General features: G+C 39.5%; 1 protein-coding gene across 1 annotated transcript; it reads left to right on the forward strand.

The window, feature by feature from the left end:
* Positions 1-308: 308 nt before the first annotated feature.
* On the forward strand, positions 309-9,238 carry dclk3 (doublecortin-like kinase 3). The gene is made up of 7 exons (XM_047384406.1): positions 309-507; positions 1,242-1,444; positions 2,218-2,349; positions 2,671-3,861; positions 4,883-5,015; positions 5,091-5,258; positions 8,164-9,238. Exons 1-7 carry the CDS (start codon positions 441-443, stop codon positions 8,523-8,525), a joined length of 2,256 nt encoding a protein of 751 aa, XP_047240362.1. The 5' UTR covers positions 309-440; the 3' UTR covers positions 8,526-9,238.
* The last annotated feature ends 5,670 nt before the right edge of the window (positions 9,239-14,908 follow it).

A 14,908-nucleotide genomic window follows, 5' to 3' on the forward strand; every position in this document is an offset into this window, starting at 1 on the left:
ACATGGTAAACATTGGAGCGCTTGCTTTTTGGTGTCAAGTTAAAGGAATACAGAGAACTTTCGGTTTTAATATCAACAATAGTTGTTACATTTAAACCTACAAACAGTAAAACCCATAATTTTACATTAAAACAGGATATTGGACAATATTTAAAAAATGTAAAATTGATTAATTATTAAAAGAACAACATTCTCGAGAAGCACGACAAACGATTTGGGACTCTTATTTTGACAGTAACCACCCAAACGTCCGCTCGGTGTTGTAATTGACATGTTTCCATGACAACCACAGTAGCTACACGGTCCTCACATCCCATTACGTTCCTTGGGAGCTAAGGGTAGAGGCTAACCAAGCAACAACTCACGGTTGTATTAAGATAAAGTAAAACTGATACATTAAAGGATTATTTTTCTTGACTGTTTCGCTATTGTTTAAATAAATGACGCCATTATCGAAGCCCAGGAATGGAGGCGAAGTGGCGCGAAACACTAAATGGGGAGTGGCAGGTGAGTTTTATGACGGATGTAACGATTTTTGCTCAAAATGAAAATTAATTCTAACTTTACAGAAAATTATAATATTATTTAATCGCCATTAGAAAATTATTTATATGGTTACAGCTGGCACTGATGTGTCAATGCTCTGAGACGTGGGTCTTTTTTGTATGCACTCAGAAAACTTTTTTGTGTAAATTTGTGTATAACTGCTTTAAATCGTTGCTCAGGGTAGTAAAAAGAACCCTGCATTGTTACATCTAAGTCTTAAGTTTCTGTCTGTTTGAAAACAACAGAAAATCTCATAGACAGGACAAATATCATCTCCCCTTCAATGCCAGAAAGTAAAATATTAAAGATGATGTGTCTATAATGCCCTACTAATCATGCAGATCTAGCTGTGCCCTAACCAGGCCAAGAAAGCTTTTGTTGTATGTGTGTGTGTGTACTGAGTGTGTGTATGTGTGTGGTTTTATTGACTTAAGGAAGCCTAAATAATTCAACCAGTACAGCATGTTGATTGAAGAATCTCAAATGGCCCCTGCACTCCATGTGATGGAAAACGCTCAAATCTGATCAGTCGGATTTGCTTTCACACTTAGTCACACAGGATAAGGAGCTGGTGTTGTGTTACTTACGAGATTTTCCATGTATACAAGCCAAGGAAAAAAAACACAACAGAGATCACTGTCATTCAGTAAACTTTCACTAGTTTAAAATGTGTTTCGTTTTTCTTTCCGCTTTAGGACCCCCTGTCTCTTTATTGAAGCGTCCTGGTGGGGCACCTCAGCCTTGGCCTATGCACTCACACCAATTGGAGCAGATATACAGGTCCAACGTCCCTCCACCTCATCTACCACTCTTCCATACCCGACACGCAGAGGAAAGCGCTGAGCGGCCTCACCTGGTCACTATTGTCCGCCCGTGTGGTCAAAGTGGACTACGGAAGGTAAAAATGTTATTTTCCATTATTCCTCAAGGACTCAGAACATATTAATCAATTACTTCTACCAATATTTCAGTTTGTTATTAAGAGATTATTTTGTGTCTTTATCTATTATTGTAACTTTGGTAATAAATATGTTCTCTTCTCAACACATTTCAACTAAATTGTCAAAAAATTAAACATTTTGATTACAGAACATAAATGACAATAAACATAAATATTAAATAAAGTCTTCAATTAAGGCTTAAGGCACAGGACAGCAACTGTAAAAGTAAAGTTTTTGGGCCTGAGATTGTACTTGGTGTTGTGCATGAAGACATTAAAATGAGTTTGCTCATTAATATCATTACATTTTAGGCATAATTTTGAACTTAACAATTCTCTTTTTTACATGACAAACTTGAAGTCTTGAAGTTTTAGAGTGGGTACTTTTTAAACACAAGCCACAATATTTTCCATCAAAGGTGTGGTCTTGGTGACTGCTGTTTGTGAGCGCAGACGTGGTTAAGGCTGTTTTGCTTCTGTCTTGGTGGGGACCTATAATTTAAAATGTACGTTGGTTCTGAAACATTTACACAACCCTGTTCAAATTCCAGGTTTTTGACACTTATTACCTAATATCATAGTAAAAAATGTCTAAACACAGTTCAACATCTCTGCAGCTCCTTCAGTGTCGCTGACAATCTTCATGACTGGTTTCCATCTCTTCACAGTATATATATAAATATACAAAAACAAAATAAATAACTGCTTTTGTTTATTCTCCTGTTTATAAGGTCACGGTGCTGCTGAACCGGAGGGCTGTGGTGTCCTTTGAGCAGCTGCTCTTGGATATCTCAGAAGCATTGGGGTTTCCTCGCTGGCACAGAGGAAGAGTCACACGTCTGTTCACGACACATGCTCGAGAGGTGAGGCAAACTAACTGACAATATAAAAAGGGAGGAACTGGAAAAAATGCATATGGACCTCTGCAAACACCCTATTCTTCTGAAACAAAATGAAACCTTTGTGTTTCATAGCAGTCTTGTTTGTTTTCTTATGACACTTTTTTTTTTAGAACAGAAATGTTTATGTCCTTCTATTGGCAGAAAACATCTTCAATTAAATCCAGCTTTCCAAATTTAAGGCAAAAAGAAATCTTTCAGCAGCCTAAGGAAACAGATTTCTGGTCCAGATTTGTTTGCCAACTGGTTATTTCCAGATAACTTATTTTTTGCTTTTTGTTGTAGGTCAAGGGTGTGTGTGATTTTTTTCGTGGTGAAGTGGCCTTCCTGGCTCTCAGTAAGGCTCATCCTGAGCTGAGCAGTGTGCAGGATGCTCTGGAGGAACTTTTTCCAGACCATTCCCATTACTGTGCCGATGCACTGCGGGTCTGGGAGAAGAAACTCCGGCCAGCGCCAGATAAAGCTGCCAAGGCTGACAGCGGATACAGCGAGGAGACAGAAAACACTGGGAATATACAAGAGACGCAACAAGAAACACGTATGCATGTTAAGAATCACACTAATGCGCACACATCTCAACATGCAGACAAACACCAGCAAGAACACTATATTCCTGACTCCCAGAAGTCAAATAAGAAGATTTCTTGCAAGAAACCAGCTCACCTTCCCAACAACTTGCAGAAGTTACGTGTTAGGGGAGTTGTCAAAGAGAGACAGCCTTCTCTTATTGGTCCATTTAAACATGATGATATACCACCTCCTATACTGTGTGAAAACTGCTTAGCAACAAGATCGAAACCTCTGAGTCCAGGACTGATCAGTACACTATCAGGAAGGGTCCCACTCCCTCCCGTGTCAAAGAAGCAGAAAGAAATCCCTCATATAGAGCAAGAAGTGAAACAGCTGGATGTTTTTAACAGCCCTTCACCTCCTCCGGGCAGCAGAAACAAAGAGAATAGCTTTGTATCATCACATTTTTTAGATCCAGCTCTACACGTGGGTTCAGGACACAAAGAAACACAACTTACAGACACCTGTGTCCCCCCCTCGGATGGCAGGGAGCTCACCTTGTCTGACATCGAGCGCTGCTATGAAATCGGACGTTTGATTGGAGATGGAAACTTTGCTGTGGTGCGAGAGTGCCGTCGTTGTGACAATGACCAACCCTTCGCCATGAAGATTGTGGAGCGCTCCAAGCTGATTGGTCGGGAACATATGATGCAGAACGAGCTGAGCCTCCTATGTAGTCTGAGTCACCCCCGTATAGTGCGGCTGTTGGCCCACCACCACACTCGTACGCACTCCTACCTGGTGATGGAGCTGGTGAGTGGAGGGGATCTGTTCGAGGCCATCAGTGACAAGGGGAAGTTTTCAGAGGCTGAGGCTGGACTCATGGTTTTGGATGTGAGCGAAGCGCTGAACTACATCCACTGCAGGAGCATCGTCCACAGAGACCTAAAACCTGAGAATGTATTGGTTAGTATCAGGGCAGATAAGTGAAAACTGTTCTTTAAAATTGCTAGGCCTACAGCATCTTGCAAAGTATTTATATCCAATGAACGTTTTCAAATTTTCCCATGTTACAGCCACAAACGTCAATGTATTTTAATGTGGTTTTATGTGATAGACAAACCCAATGACGTGCATAGTCATGAGGTGCTAGAAAAAATCTAGTTTTTAAAAGGATTTTTACAGATAAAAATCTAATGTGTTTGCTTCCCTGTCCAACCTGAAGAAAAGCAGTCCCATACCATGGTCCTGCCACTACCATGTTTCATCATGGTCTATTCAGGATGATGTGCAGTGTTACTTTTCTGGCACACATTGGTTTTTGCATTTAGGCCAAAATGCTCAGATTTGGTCTCATCTGTCAGAGTGGCTTCATCCTCATGGTTGCTGTGTCCTCTGCAGGATTTGTAGCAAACTACAAACAGGAGTTCTCATGTTTTTCTTTTAACAATGGCTTTTTTTTTTTTTACAATTCTTCCATTTGGGGAGAGCACAGGTAACAGTTGTCCTGTTAACAGATTGTCCCACCTGAGCGGTGGATCTCTGTAGCTCCTCCAGATTTGATTGCTTTTCTTATGAATGCCCTCCTTGTCCTTTCTGTCATTTTAGGTTTGCAGTTGTGTATTACTCTTTCCATTTTTTGATGATGGATTAGCGATGCTCCGTGAGACATCATATGTGTAGGATATTATTTTATAATCCAACTCTGCTTTAAACTTTTCCACATTTTTATTTCTGACCTGCTTGCTGTGTTCCTTGGTCTTCATCACGCTGTTTGTTCACTGATGTTCTCAAACAAACCTCTGAGGCTTCCACAAAACCGCAAGATTTGTACTGAGATTAAATGATACACATCTGGACTTCTGAATACAAATTCGAGTTAATGTTTTTAGATTTTATTTGTCTGTCTTCAGACATAGAAAAATGATTTTGGTAATCACACCCAGTCTGGTCATGCTATCTAGCTTCCATTCTCGCTCTTTCTCAGATAGAGAAAGTAACTGCTGGCATCGGTCGACTGAAGTTGGGAGACTTTGGCCTGGCTATGGTAGTAACGGAACCAGTCTTCACCATATGTGGCACACCAACGTATGTGGCCCCAGAGATCCTCTGTGAGACAGGTGAGATACTTTGGAGACATTTCTCTACTTGAATGTGAGTCCCATTCTCTTAATCTCTTCATGGTTAACCTGCAGGGTACGGTGTAGCAGTGGATGTTTGGGCTCTGGGGGTGATTCTTTACATCCTGCTGTGTGGCTTTGCCCCCTTCCGCAGCCGGGATCGGGATCAGGAGGAGCTCTTTAAGCTAATAAAACAAGCAGAACTTCACTTCCCTTCGCCCTACTGGGACTCCATCTCAGAAGGTAAATCAGATCAAATATTTTCATGGTAAAAATAAAGTTCATTACCTTCAAATTCTAGAGTTTCATTGTCCTCTGTTTTGGTTTCATCTTTGTTTTTAGGATAATGAAATGGTGGAAGCTCTGGGTGTGTTTTTGACAGTCTAGATTTAATTTATTTTAGAAAATGGTTAAGACCAGATCATCTATGTGAAGGTGTACTTACTTTTTACAGTGGCTGTGTGATGCAAACAGGCGGAAATAATATTTGTAGTGCTGTGCAAAAGTTCTCAGTTGTGCCTCGTTTTTTTTGTGTGTTTTTTTTGACTTTTTTGAGATATTTGTCAAGTGGTCTTTCTCACAACTTCGTCAGCCTTTCTAAAGATTTCAGAGTTTGTCTTTAGACTTTAGCTGCTTTTTTACTCTTTTTCAGTTCCTGACCTGGAGCATCAAGTACCTGACCATTTTTTAGAGGAAGGGTTTTTACTTCTTTGTTAAGCCACCTTACTCCAACCTATTAGTCATTAAGACGTAAAAAGGCATCTAAATCAAAGTATGGACCATTTCTGTGTCTACAGTACACACAATAGATAACTAGCAAAAATCAATTTCCAGTGGGATTATTGGGCATACTATTGCAAGCATTCTGTTAAAAAGGCACCATTCCTTCCTATTCCATTAGTTTAATCTGTGCAATATGGCAAAAACACAGTCTGACATACAGATAATAGAATTTTAGCACCAACGAGATGATGAAAACTTACCATTGGAGTGATATAAGCTCTCTGTCTGGTCTTTATCAGCCAGCGTGCAAGTATATCTTGGAGTTCAGAAAGCAGAATGCTGTAGCAATCTATTCGATGTGATAAAGTTCAGTAGTGATAAAAGTAAATATTGAAGTCTCTGCATTAATCAAACACATGCAAAGAATTTGACATTTCGTTTCTATATGTTTCTCTCTCACAAGATCATTGCTAATTATTAAAACTGAAGAATGAGGAATGTCTCATGTCCTTTGCTTTTTTTTTACTATTTGAAAAAATATACAGGTCCTTCTCAAAATATTAGCATATTGTGATAAAGTTCATTATTTTCCATAATGTCATGATGAAAATTTAACATTCATATATTTTAGATTCATTGCACACTAACTGAAATATTTCAGGTCTTTTATTGTCTTAATATGGATTATTTTGGCATACAGCTCATGAAAACCCAAAATTCCTATCTCACAAAATTAGCATATCATTAAAAGGGTCTCTAAACGAGCTATGAACCTAATCATCTGAATCAACGAGTTAACTCTAAACACCTGCAAAAGATTCCTGAGGCCTTTAAAACTCCCAGCCTGGTTCATCACTCAAAACCCCAATCATGGGTAAGACTGCCGACCTGACTGCTGTCCAGAAGGCCACTATTGACACCCTCAAGCAAGAGGGTAAGACACAGAAAGACATTTCTGAACGAATAGGCTGTTCCCAGAGTGCTGTATCAAGGCACCTCAATGGGAAGTCTGTGGGAAGGAAAAAGTGTGGCAGAAAACGCTGCACAACAAGAAGAAGTGACCAGACCCTGAGGAAGATTGTGGAGAAGGGCCAATTCCAGACCTTGGGGGACCTGCGGAAGCAGTGGACTGAGTCTGGAGTAGAAACATCCAGAGCCACCGTGCACAGGCGTGTGCAGGAAATGGGCTACAGGTGCCGCATTCCCCAGACCTGGGCTACAGAGAAGCAGCACTGGACTGTTGCTCAGTGGTCCAAAGTACTTTTTTCGGATGAAAGCAAATTCTGCATGTCATTCAGAAATCAAGGTGCCAGAGTCTGGAGGAAGACTGGGGAGAAGGAAATGCCAAAATGCCAGAAGTCCAGTGTCAAGTACCCACAGTCAGTGATGGTCTGGGGTGCCGTGTCAGCTGCTGGTGTTGGTCCACTGTGTTTTATCAAGGGCAGGATCAATGCAGCTAGCTATCAGGAGATTTTGGAGCACTTCATGCTTCCATCTGCTGAAAAGCTTTATGGAGATGAAGATTTCATTTTTCAGCATGACCTGGCACCTGCTCACAGTGCCAAAACCACTGGTAAATGGTTTACTGACCATGGTATCACTGTGCTCAATTGGCCTGCCAACTCTCCTGACCTGAACCCCATAGAGAATCTGTGGGATATTGTGAAGAGAACGTTGAGAGACTCAAGACCCAACACTCTGGATGAGCTAAAGGCCGCTATCGAAGCATCCTGGGCCTCCATAAGACCTCAGCAGTGCCACAGGCTGATTGCCTCCATGCCACGCCGCATTGAAGCAGTCATTTCTGCAAAAGGATTCCCGACCAAGTATTGAGTGCATAACTGTACATGATTATTTGAAGGTTGACGTTTTTTGTATTAAAAACACTTTTCTTTTATTGGTCGGATGAAATATGCTAATTTTGTGAGATAGAAATTTTGGGTTTTCATGAGCTGTATGCCAAAATCATCCGTATTAAGACAATAAAAGACCTGAAATATTTCAGTTAGTGTGCAATGAATCTAAAATATATGAATGTTAAATTTTCATCATGACATTATGGAAAATAATGAACTTTATCACAATATGCTAATATTTTGAGAAGGACCTGTACTGTGCAGACACTGCTATAGATATACATATTTTGGGGCTGGTAATATTTTCCTTCATTAAAAAAAAAACTTGCATGAAGCTGTTATTGCCAGGTGCAGACATTGTTTGGGCAGAAAATTAATAAAAATGCAGCAAAGGTCCAAATAAAAAACTCTGAGAGGCTGTTAGAAAGAGTGACAACTTATTTATCTAGACCACCAAGTACTCTGACTCAGTGGGAAAAAATTTAGAGTTGCTCCTAACCTTTTTCACAGCTCTGTGTTTACATATTTAAATACACAATCTGATTTTTCTTTTCTTTGTGGACGTACAGAAGCTAAAGGCCTTGTCAGATCTCTGCTTGAACCAGATCCCACAGTGAGGCTGACAGCAGAGCAGACCTTCCAGCACCATTGGGTAAATGCTATGGCTTCGGTATACAACCAGAGGGCGCTCTCTGATAAAAATAAGAGAAACACAGTAGACGGTAAACTAGAACTACAGAGAGTCCACAAACCAGCTTCAGTCCACAAACCAGCTTCAATGAATGCAGCAGAATCACTGATGAACCCAACACCAGGTCACTCTGGCACCAAGAAGGACATAACTGTCAGGAGACATGATGAATTCACAACAAGAGGCCAAGATCAGAACAAAACTCCACTTGTTCGATCAAACAACATGAGCACTGACTGACATTGTAGCTTCCCAGAAAAAAGAGCAAACACTTCTATATGGTACGCGATGTCAAGAGAACCCAGAGACCACATCTGCAGAGCAGCACAGCAGGGAAAATATTCAGGATTCTTGTCCAAAGCTGGCAAATATAGACCTTTTTAATAAACGTGACTCTTCTACAACTCAAACCGAGCCTTGATCCCAGATTAAACTGGAGTCCAAATAGAACAGGTAACAGACAAGCAGCAATCAGAAAATGCTACATCTCTAACCCATCATCCAGACGAGCAGCTGATTCTCCAGCTCAGTCTGTTCTTCACCTCACACACATCTATACTGCAGGCGCCCTCCACAAACAGCCAACTGAAAACCACACCAGGCCAAATGGTCACAACACATTCAAGCCCTGACATGTCTGTGACATTTTTTCCTGTTTGGTTGTGTGATTAGATCAGGGTCACCATTTTCTTTGTTTAAAACAATAGCCTTGATTATTATAGCTGCTGAAGCTTTGGATGACAGGCAGATGATGGGTTTTTACTTTCTTAGAATGAATAGAGTCTGATTGATGAGATTTGTTGCATTTGGTAAATGTGCATAAGCCATTTGTCCTGCATTCGGGAATTAATTCAATTCAATTTTCAATTCAGTTTTATTTATATAGCGCCAATTCACAACACATGTTGTCTCAAGGCACTTCACAACAGTCAAGTACAAACATTCCAATTAGTCCTAATCATTGAACAGTGCAGTCAGAGTTAGTTATTTATTCAAATTGGATAAAAAGTTTTTCTATCTAAGGAAACCCAGCAGATTGCATCCAGTCAGAGATTTGTAGCATTCACTCTTCCTGGATGAGCATGTAGAGACAGTGGACAGTCATTGGCGTTGACTTTGCAGCAATCCCTCATACTGAGCATGCATGTAGCGACTGTGGAGAGGAAAAACTCCCTTTTAACAGAAAGAAACCTCCAGCAGAACCAGGCTCAGTGTGAGCGGCCATCTGCCACGACCGACTGGGGGTTTGAGAGAACAGAGCAGAGACACAAAAAGAACACAGAAGCACTGATCCAGGAGTACTTTCTATGGGAAGGAAAAGTAAATGTTAATGGATGTAGCTCCTTTAGTCGTTTCACCTAGAGAGAAGAACAGATAAACTCTGAGCCAGTTTTTAAGGTTAGAGTCTGAAAGAGAGCACATATAATTAGTTACAGTTAAGCTCAGTCAATTTCCATGTCTAGGAGAGAAAGGGTTAAACACTAAAAGACAGGGCTATGTGGATCATCTGTAGAGGGTGAGCATTAAGTTGTTGCCCGCAGAAGCTCGGACGATTCCCCTCTCCAGAAAGGTGTCACAGGCAGACACAGAGCCAGACCAGGTGTAGCTTCTAGGAAGAGAAAAGAGAGCACAAGGTTAAAAGCTGAAATAACAGCAAATAATGCAAAATTGGAGAGTAGTGTGAGAATGTAGCGAAGAGGGTGAAAGTGGTCGTTATGTCCTTCAGCAGCCTAAGCCTATAGCAGCATAACTACACAGATAGTTTCAGTTCAGATTATTTAGTTAAACGGCGCTTATTTACAACAATGTCGTCTCAAGGCACCCCACAAAGGATCCCACTGATGGTCATTGTTATACTAAAAACCACAAGGATTGGGATACCTCCCTCTGTCAGACTGATTATATCCATTGGAAAAGAGAAGGGGTCATACAGGTAGCAGAAATGGAGGGTGTGTTTGGACCTCAATCATAACTGAGCCGGTTTAGGCTAAACCTGACTCCCCTTTACTCCAACCAACAGGGAGGAAGGCTCCCTCCCTGATAACCTAAGCCACTCTAACTATAAGCTTTATCAAAAAGGAAAGTTTTAAGCCTAGCCTTAAAAGTAGACAGGGTGTCTGCCTCACAGACTAAAGCTGGGAGCTGGTTCCACAGGAGAGGAGCCTGATAACTAAATGATCTGCCTCCCATTCTACTTCTAGAGACTCTAGGAACCACCAGTAAACCTGCAGTCTGAGAATGAAGTGCTCTGTTAGGAACGTATGGAACAATCAGATCTCTGATGTATGATGGAGCTAGATCATTAAGGGCTTTATATGTGAGGAGGAGAATTTTAAATTCTATTCTGGATTTAACAGGAAGACAATGAAGGGAAGCTAAAATAGGAGAAATATGATCTCTCTTTTTAATTTTCATCAGAACTCTTGCTGCAGCATTTTGAATCAGCTGAAGGCTTTTAACTGCATTTTGTGGACATCCTGATAGTAACGAATTACAATAGTCCAGCCTTGAAGTAACAAATGCATGGACTAGTTTTTCAGCGTCACTCCTGGATAGGATATTTCTAATTTTGACAATGTTCCGGAGATGAAAGAAGGAAATCCTAGAAACCTGTTTAATATGGGATTTAAATGACATGTCCAGGTCAAAAGTAACACCAAGATTTTTTACTTTATTACCGGAGGTCAATTTAATGCCATCCAGGTTAAGTGATTGACTAAGCAGTTTCTTTTTTAAAGACTCCGGTCCAAAGACGACAACTTCTGTCTTGTCTGAATTTAGAAGCAAAAAATTTAACGTCATCCAAGTTTTTATATCTTCAAGACCTGCTTGTAGTCTATCTAACTGGTTAGGCTCATCAGGATTTATGGATAAGTAAACTGAGTATCATCAGCGTAATAGTGAAAATTTATCCCATGCTGCCTGATAATTTGAGCTATTGGAAGCATATATATATTAAAGAGAATTGGCCCAAGTACTGAACCCTGTGGTACTCCACAATTAACCCTGGAGTTTAAAGATGATTTATCATTTACATGAACAAAATGGAATCTGTCAGACAGATAAGATTTAAACCAGCCTAGCGCTGTTCCCCTGATCCCTACAGCATATTCCAGCCTTTTTAAGAGAATATTGTAGTCGACTGTATCAAATGCAGCACTGAGATCTAACAGAACCAGAACAGACACAAGTCCATAATCTGAGGCCATAAGAATATCATTAGTGACTTTCAGCAGAGCTGTTTCAGTGCTATGATGAGCTCTGAAGCCTGACTGAAACTCTTCAAACAGGTCATTGCTGTGTAAATGTTCACACATTTGATTAGCAACAATTTTCTCAAGAATTTTAGATAAGAATGGAAGATTGGATATAGGTCTGTAATTTATTAAGTCATCTCGATCAAGCGAAGGTTTCTTAAGTAAAGGTTTAATTACAGCTAACTTAAAAGCCTGTGGTAGATATCCATTTACTAAAGATAGATTAATCATATCTAAAATGGGGCTGGTAATCAGATGGGACACTTCCTTAAATAATTTGGTTGGGATTGGGTCGAACATACAAGTTGAAGGTTTAGATTAAGCTAATATTTCTGATAACTCAGGAAGCTTCACAGGATCAAAGCAGTCCAAACACAGATCAGGTTCTGCAGTTATTTCCAATGTTATCTCACTTGCTGAGGATGAAGTAATCATCTTCGGGAGTATGTCAAAGATTTTATTTTTAATAGAATCAATTTTATTTAAGAAGAATCCCATAAAGTCATGACTGCTGAGAGCTAAGGGAATGGATGGCTCAACAGAGCTATGACTCTGTAAGTTTAGCAACTGTACTAAATTAATCATGGGATGCTACGTAATGACTGAGCCTCTGTCCAAACCTGTAAAAGAAGCTTGTAAACATGAAGCATTTTTTAACTGTATTGGATCACATTTTTTAAATTTCTTGCATATTTTTATTTATTTTTTCCCAGTTAATCATTTTTATCTTTTATAGATGAGCTCATTATGGGTGTTAGCTATTTTTAACTGCCGAGTCATCGACAACCACCATTTTTTTCATGTAGTCATAAAACTACAATCCTGTAAATATGTCACTGCATAACTTGTTTGTTTAGTAATATGACTTCCCAATTTAAAATCAGTAAATTCTACTAGACCCTCTTTTACATTGGGTTTACTGTATATGCTTTGAAATAAACTACTGTTGATCTGTCTTTGTCTTAATGATGCTGGTAATGTTTGAATGAATGCGTAGTAAGATGTTGTAAACAATGTTGAGGGTTGGGGCACGCTGAGAACAGTGTGTGACCACATTCAGCGACTGGGTAAACTGTGCATACCTAAGGGGGTATTGCTTTCTTGCCATTCCACACAGACCAAATAAGGCATGTCTTTCTGTCCAATGAAGAGTGGTTAATCCTGTCCCTCCCGATTGGAGACAGCTGACACTCTGACATCCTGCCCAGCCCAAAGTCCCATCACAACCCCCCTCTTACCCAGGCCAGTACACTTCCGTAGCCTTTGTGGCTTCTAAGCCATATATCTGGGGCACTGATGGAATGATGAGCCTTATAAATGCCTATGGTCAAGTATCAGTGTTACGAGCCAAGGGTAATTAAAACCTCTCTCAACGATCCTGCTTTTCTGGATAAATTATTCATGCATCCTCAAAACACACATGCGTAGAGTTCCTTAAATTTAGCTGAACCAGTTTTATAGACCGCGGCAAAACGTCCAGTCCACACACCAAAAAATAAGAGATGTGATTTGCTTGTAACGTGTCAGCAGCTTATTGTTTATGGAAACAATCCTTCACTAGAATTATTAGCACCAAAAACTAATGATATAATACAATTTCTGGAAATGATTTTAGATCAAGATCAAAAGGTGTATGTATATTAAGAGAAACTAGCATCAGAATCATCGTTATTGGCCAAGATTGTGCGCACAAACAAGAAACTTGACTGGTTTCACACACTCACAGCTTTCAGACATGAAGTATAAATATATAAACTTTAGAGGAAATAAAATAAAGGATAAAAGGAACAGTGTGTACAGGTATGTGTATGTACAGCCATTTTTATATACAATATATAAAGAAAAAAAAAAAGAGGCAGGTTGTGGTAGAGGAAATATGCTTAGATGATTCACAACAGCTGACTACTCAGACTGTAAGGTGTTCATTGTGTTCATCAGGGAGTCAACCTGGGGGAAGAAACTGTCTCTGTTGTGTCTGGTTTTTGAGTATAGATCTCTGTAGCGCCGACCTTAAGGTAGAAGTCTAAACAGTTTGTGTCCAGGATGTGTGGGGTCTGCAGAGATGTTAGCTGCCCGTTTCCTAAACTTCTACACCTGTACAAGTCCTGGATGGAGGGACGCTCAGCCCTGATGATCCTCTCTGCAGACCCAACTGTTCATTGCATTTTGGACCTGTCCTGTTTTGTGGATGAGCCAAAATAAAATTATTGCCAAATGGTAGCGATAAATGTGCTCATTGGAGAAAAGGTTCTGCGCTATGACTAAAACGTTTTGCCCTACTAATGAAAATATAATCAGATCAATATCCCCTGTATGTAAAAAGAGTCTTCTATTGAAATTGACACGTTGTTTTGTAAAGCAATGTAATAACTGAGCATGATATTTCTTTTAAGAAATAGTCTGTTCTACAGAATTGCGAGTTTTACCTATAAGATCTGTGTGATTTAGCCTAAAATGTACATTAACAGTGACCACCTCTCCAGATGATAGTACAAAAATACAGATTTTAAATTAAGACGGTTAAAATGAAGGGCCGTTGTGTATTTTCTTTGCAAACAACTAAATAACTATTTTTTTCAGATGTATGAGATGTTTAATACTGTAAATAAGATCAAATGTATCGTTTTAAATCCCCATCTTATTCGTTTGAAGCAAACTACTACATTTGCCAGAAACAATTGGTTTTAAAAAGGCTAATATGCATTGAGGTAGCAATGTCATCAAAGTTGTCCTGAGCTTCAGTGCGAGAGTAAAACTACCCACTCAAATGCCACTACTATGAAGTATTCTATCCTCTGGGGAACAAGCCTAAGTTTGTAGCATATCAGGTTTAGATCACCTTTCAACTACTGACCAGATGATGCTCTATGCCCCAAGTCATCTACCACTGAAAAATATTCCTCTGTCTGCCGATTCGCAGCTGTAGCATCAAGGCTCCTGCAGATACAAGTAATGTACTTTTGCTTTGAAATACTTACTAGAATAATTTAAAAATGAACAGAATTGCTTTGTGTAAGCAAGCTCTCCCCAGTGATTTGTACCAATAAAAATATAATCACATCGTTATTCATTTTATATAAAAACTGCATGTTACAGTCATCAAAAGATAAACTGTTGTTGTAAAATACTGTAATAAATGACTATATATGTTAAGCTAATTGGAGAAACTTTATGCCTGTGACTTTTAGCTACTAATAAACATATAATCAGACATTTTTTTGTAGAAACAATATTTAGCTGTAATTTACAGATTTGCCCAGAACGACAATAAATGATCATTACTTTTGCTCTGTGTTTATTTTTTTTTATGTAAATACAGCGTTATACTGTCATCAGCAGTTACATTTCTGTTGTAAAGGTTAATAT

The sequence above is a fragment of the Girardinichthys multiradiatus genome, chromosome 13, assembly GCF_021462225.1.
Source record: "Girardinichthys multiradiatus isolate DD_20200921_A chromosome 13, DD_fGirMul_XY1, whole genome shotgun sequence".
Classification (NCBI taxonomy): Eukaryota; Metazoa; Chordata; class Actinopteri; order Cyprinodontiformes; family Goodeidae; genus Girardinichthys; species Girardinichthys multiradiatus.

Bases quoted from the DNA above. Each gene is read 5' to 3' on its own strand.
- dclk3 (XM_047384406.1), top strand. From the start codon at position 441: ATGACGCCATTATCGAAGCCCAGGAATGGAGGCGAAGTGGCGCGAAAC. The intron at 2,350-2,670 runs GTGAGGCAAACT...TTTTTGTTGTAG, and splicing joins TCACGACACATGCTCGAGAG to GTCAAGGGTGTGTGTGATTT. The intron at 3,862-4,882 runs GTTAGTATCAGG...GCTCTTTCTCAG, and splicing joins TAAAACCTGAGAATGTATTG to ATAGAGAAAGTAACTGCTGG.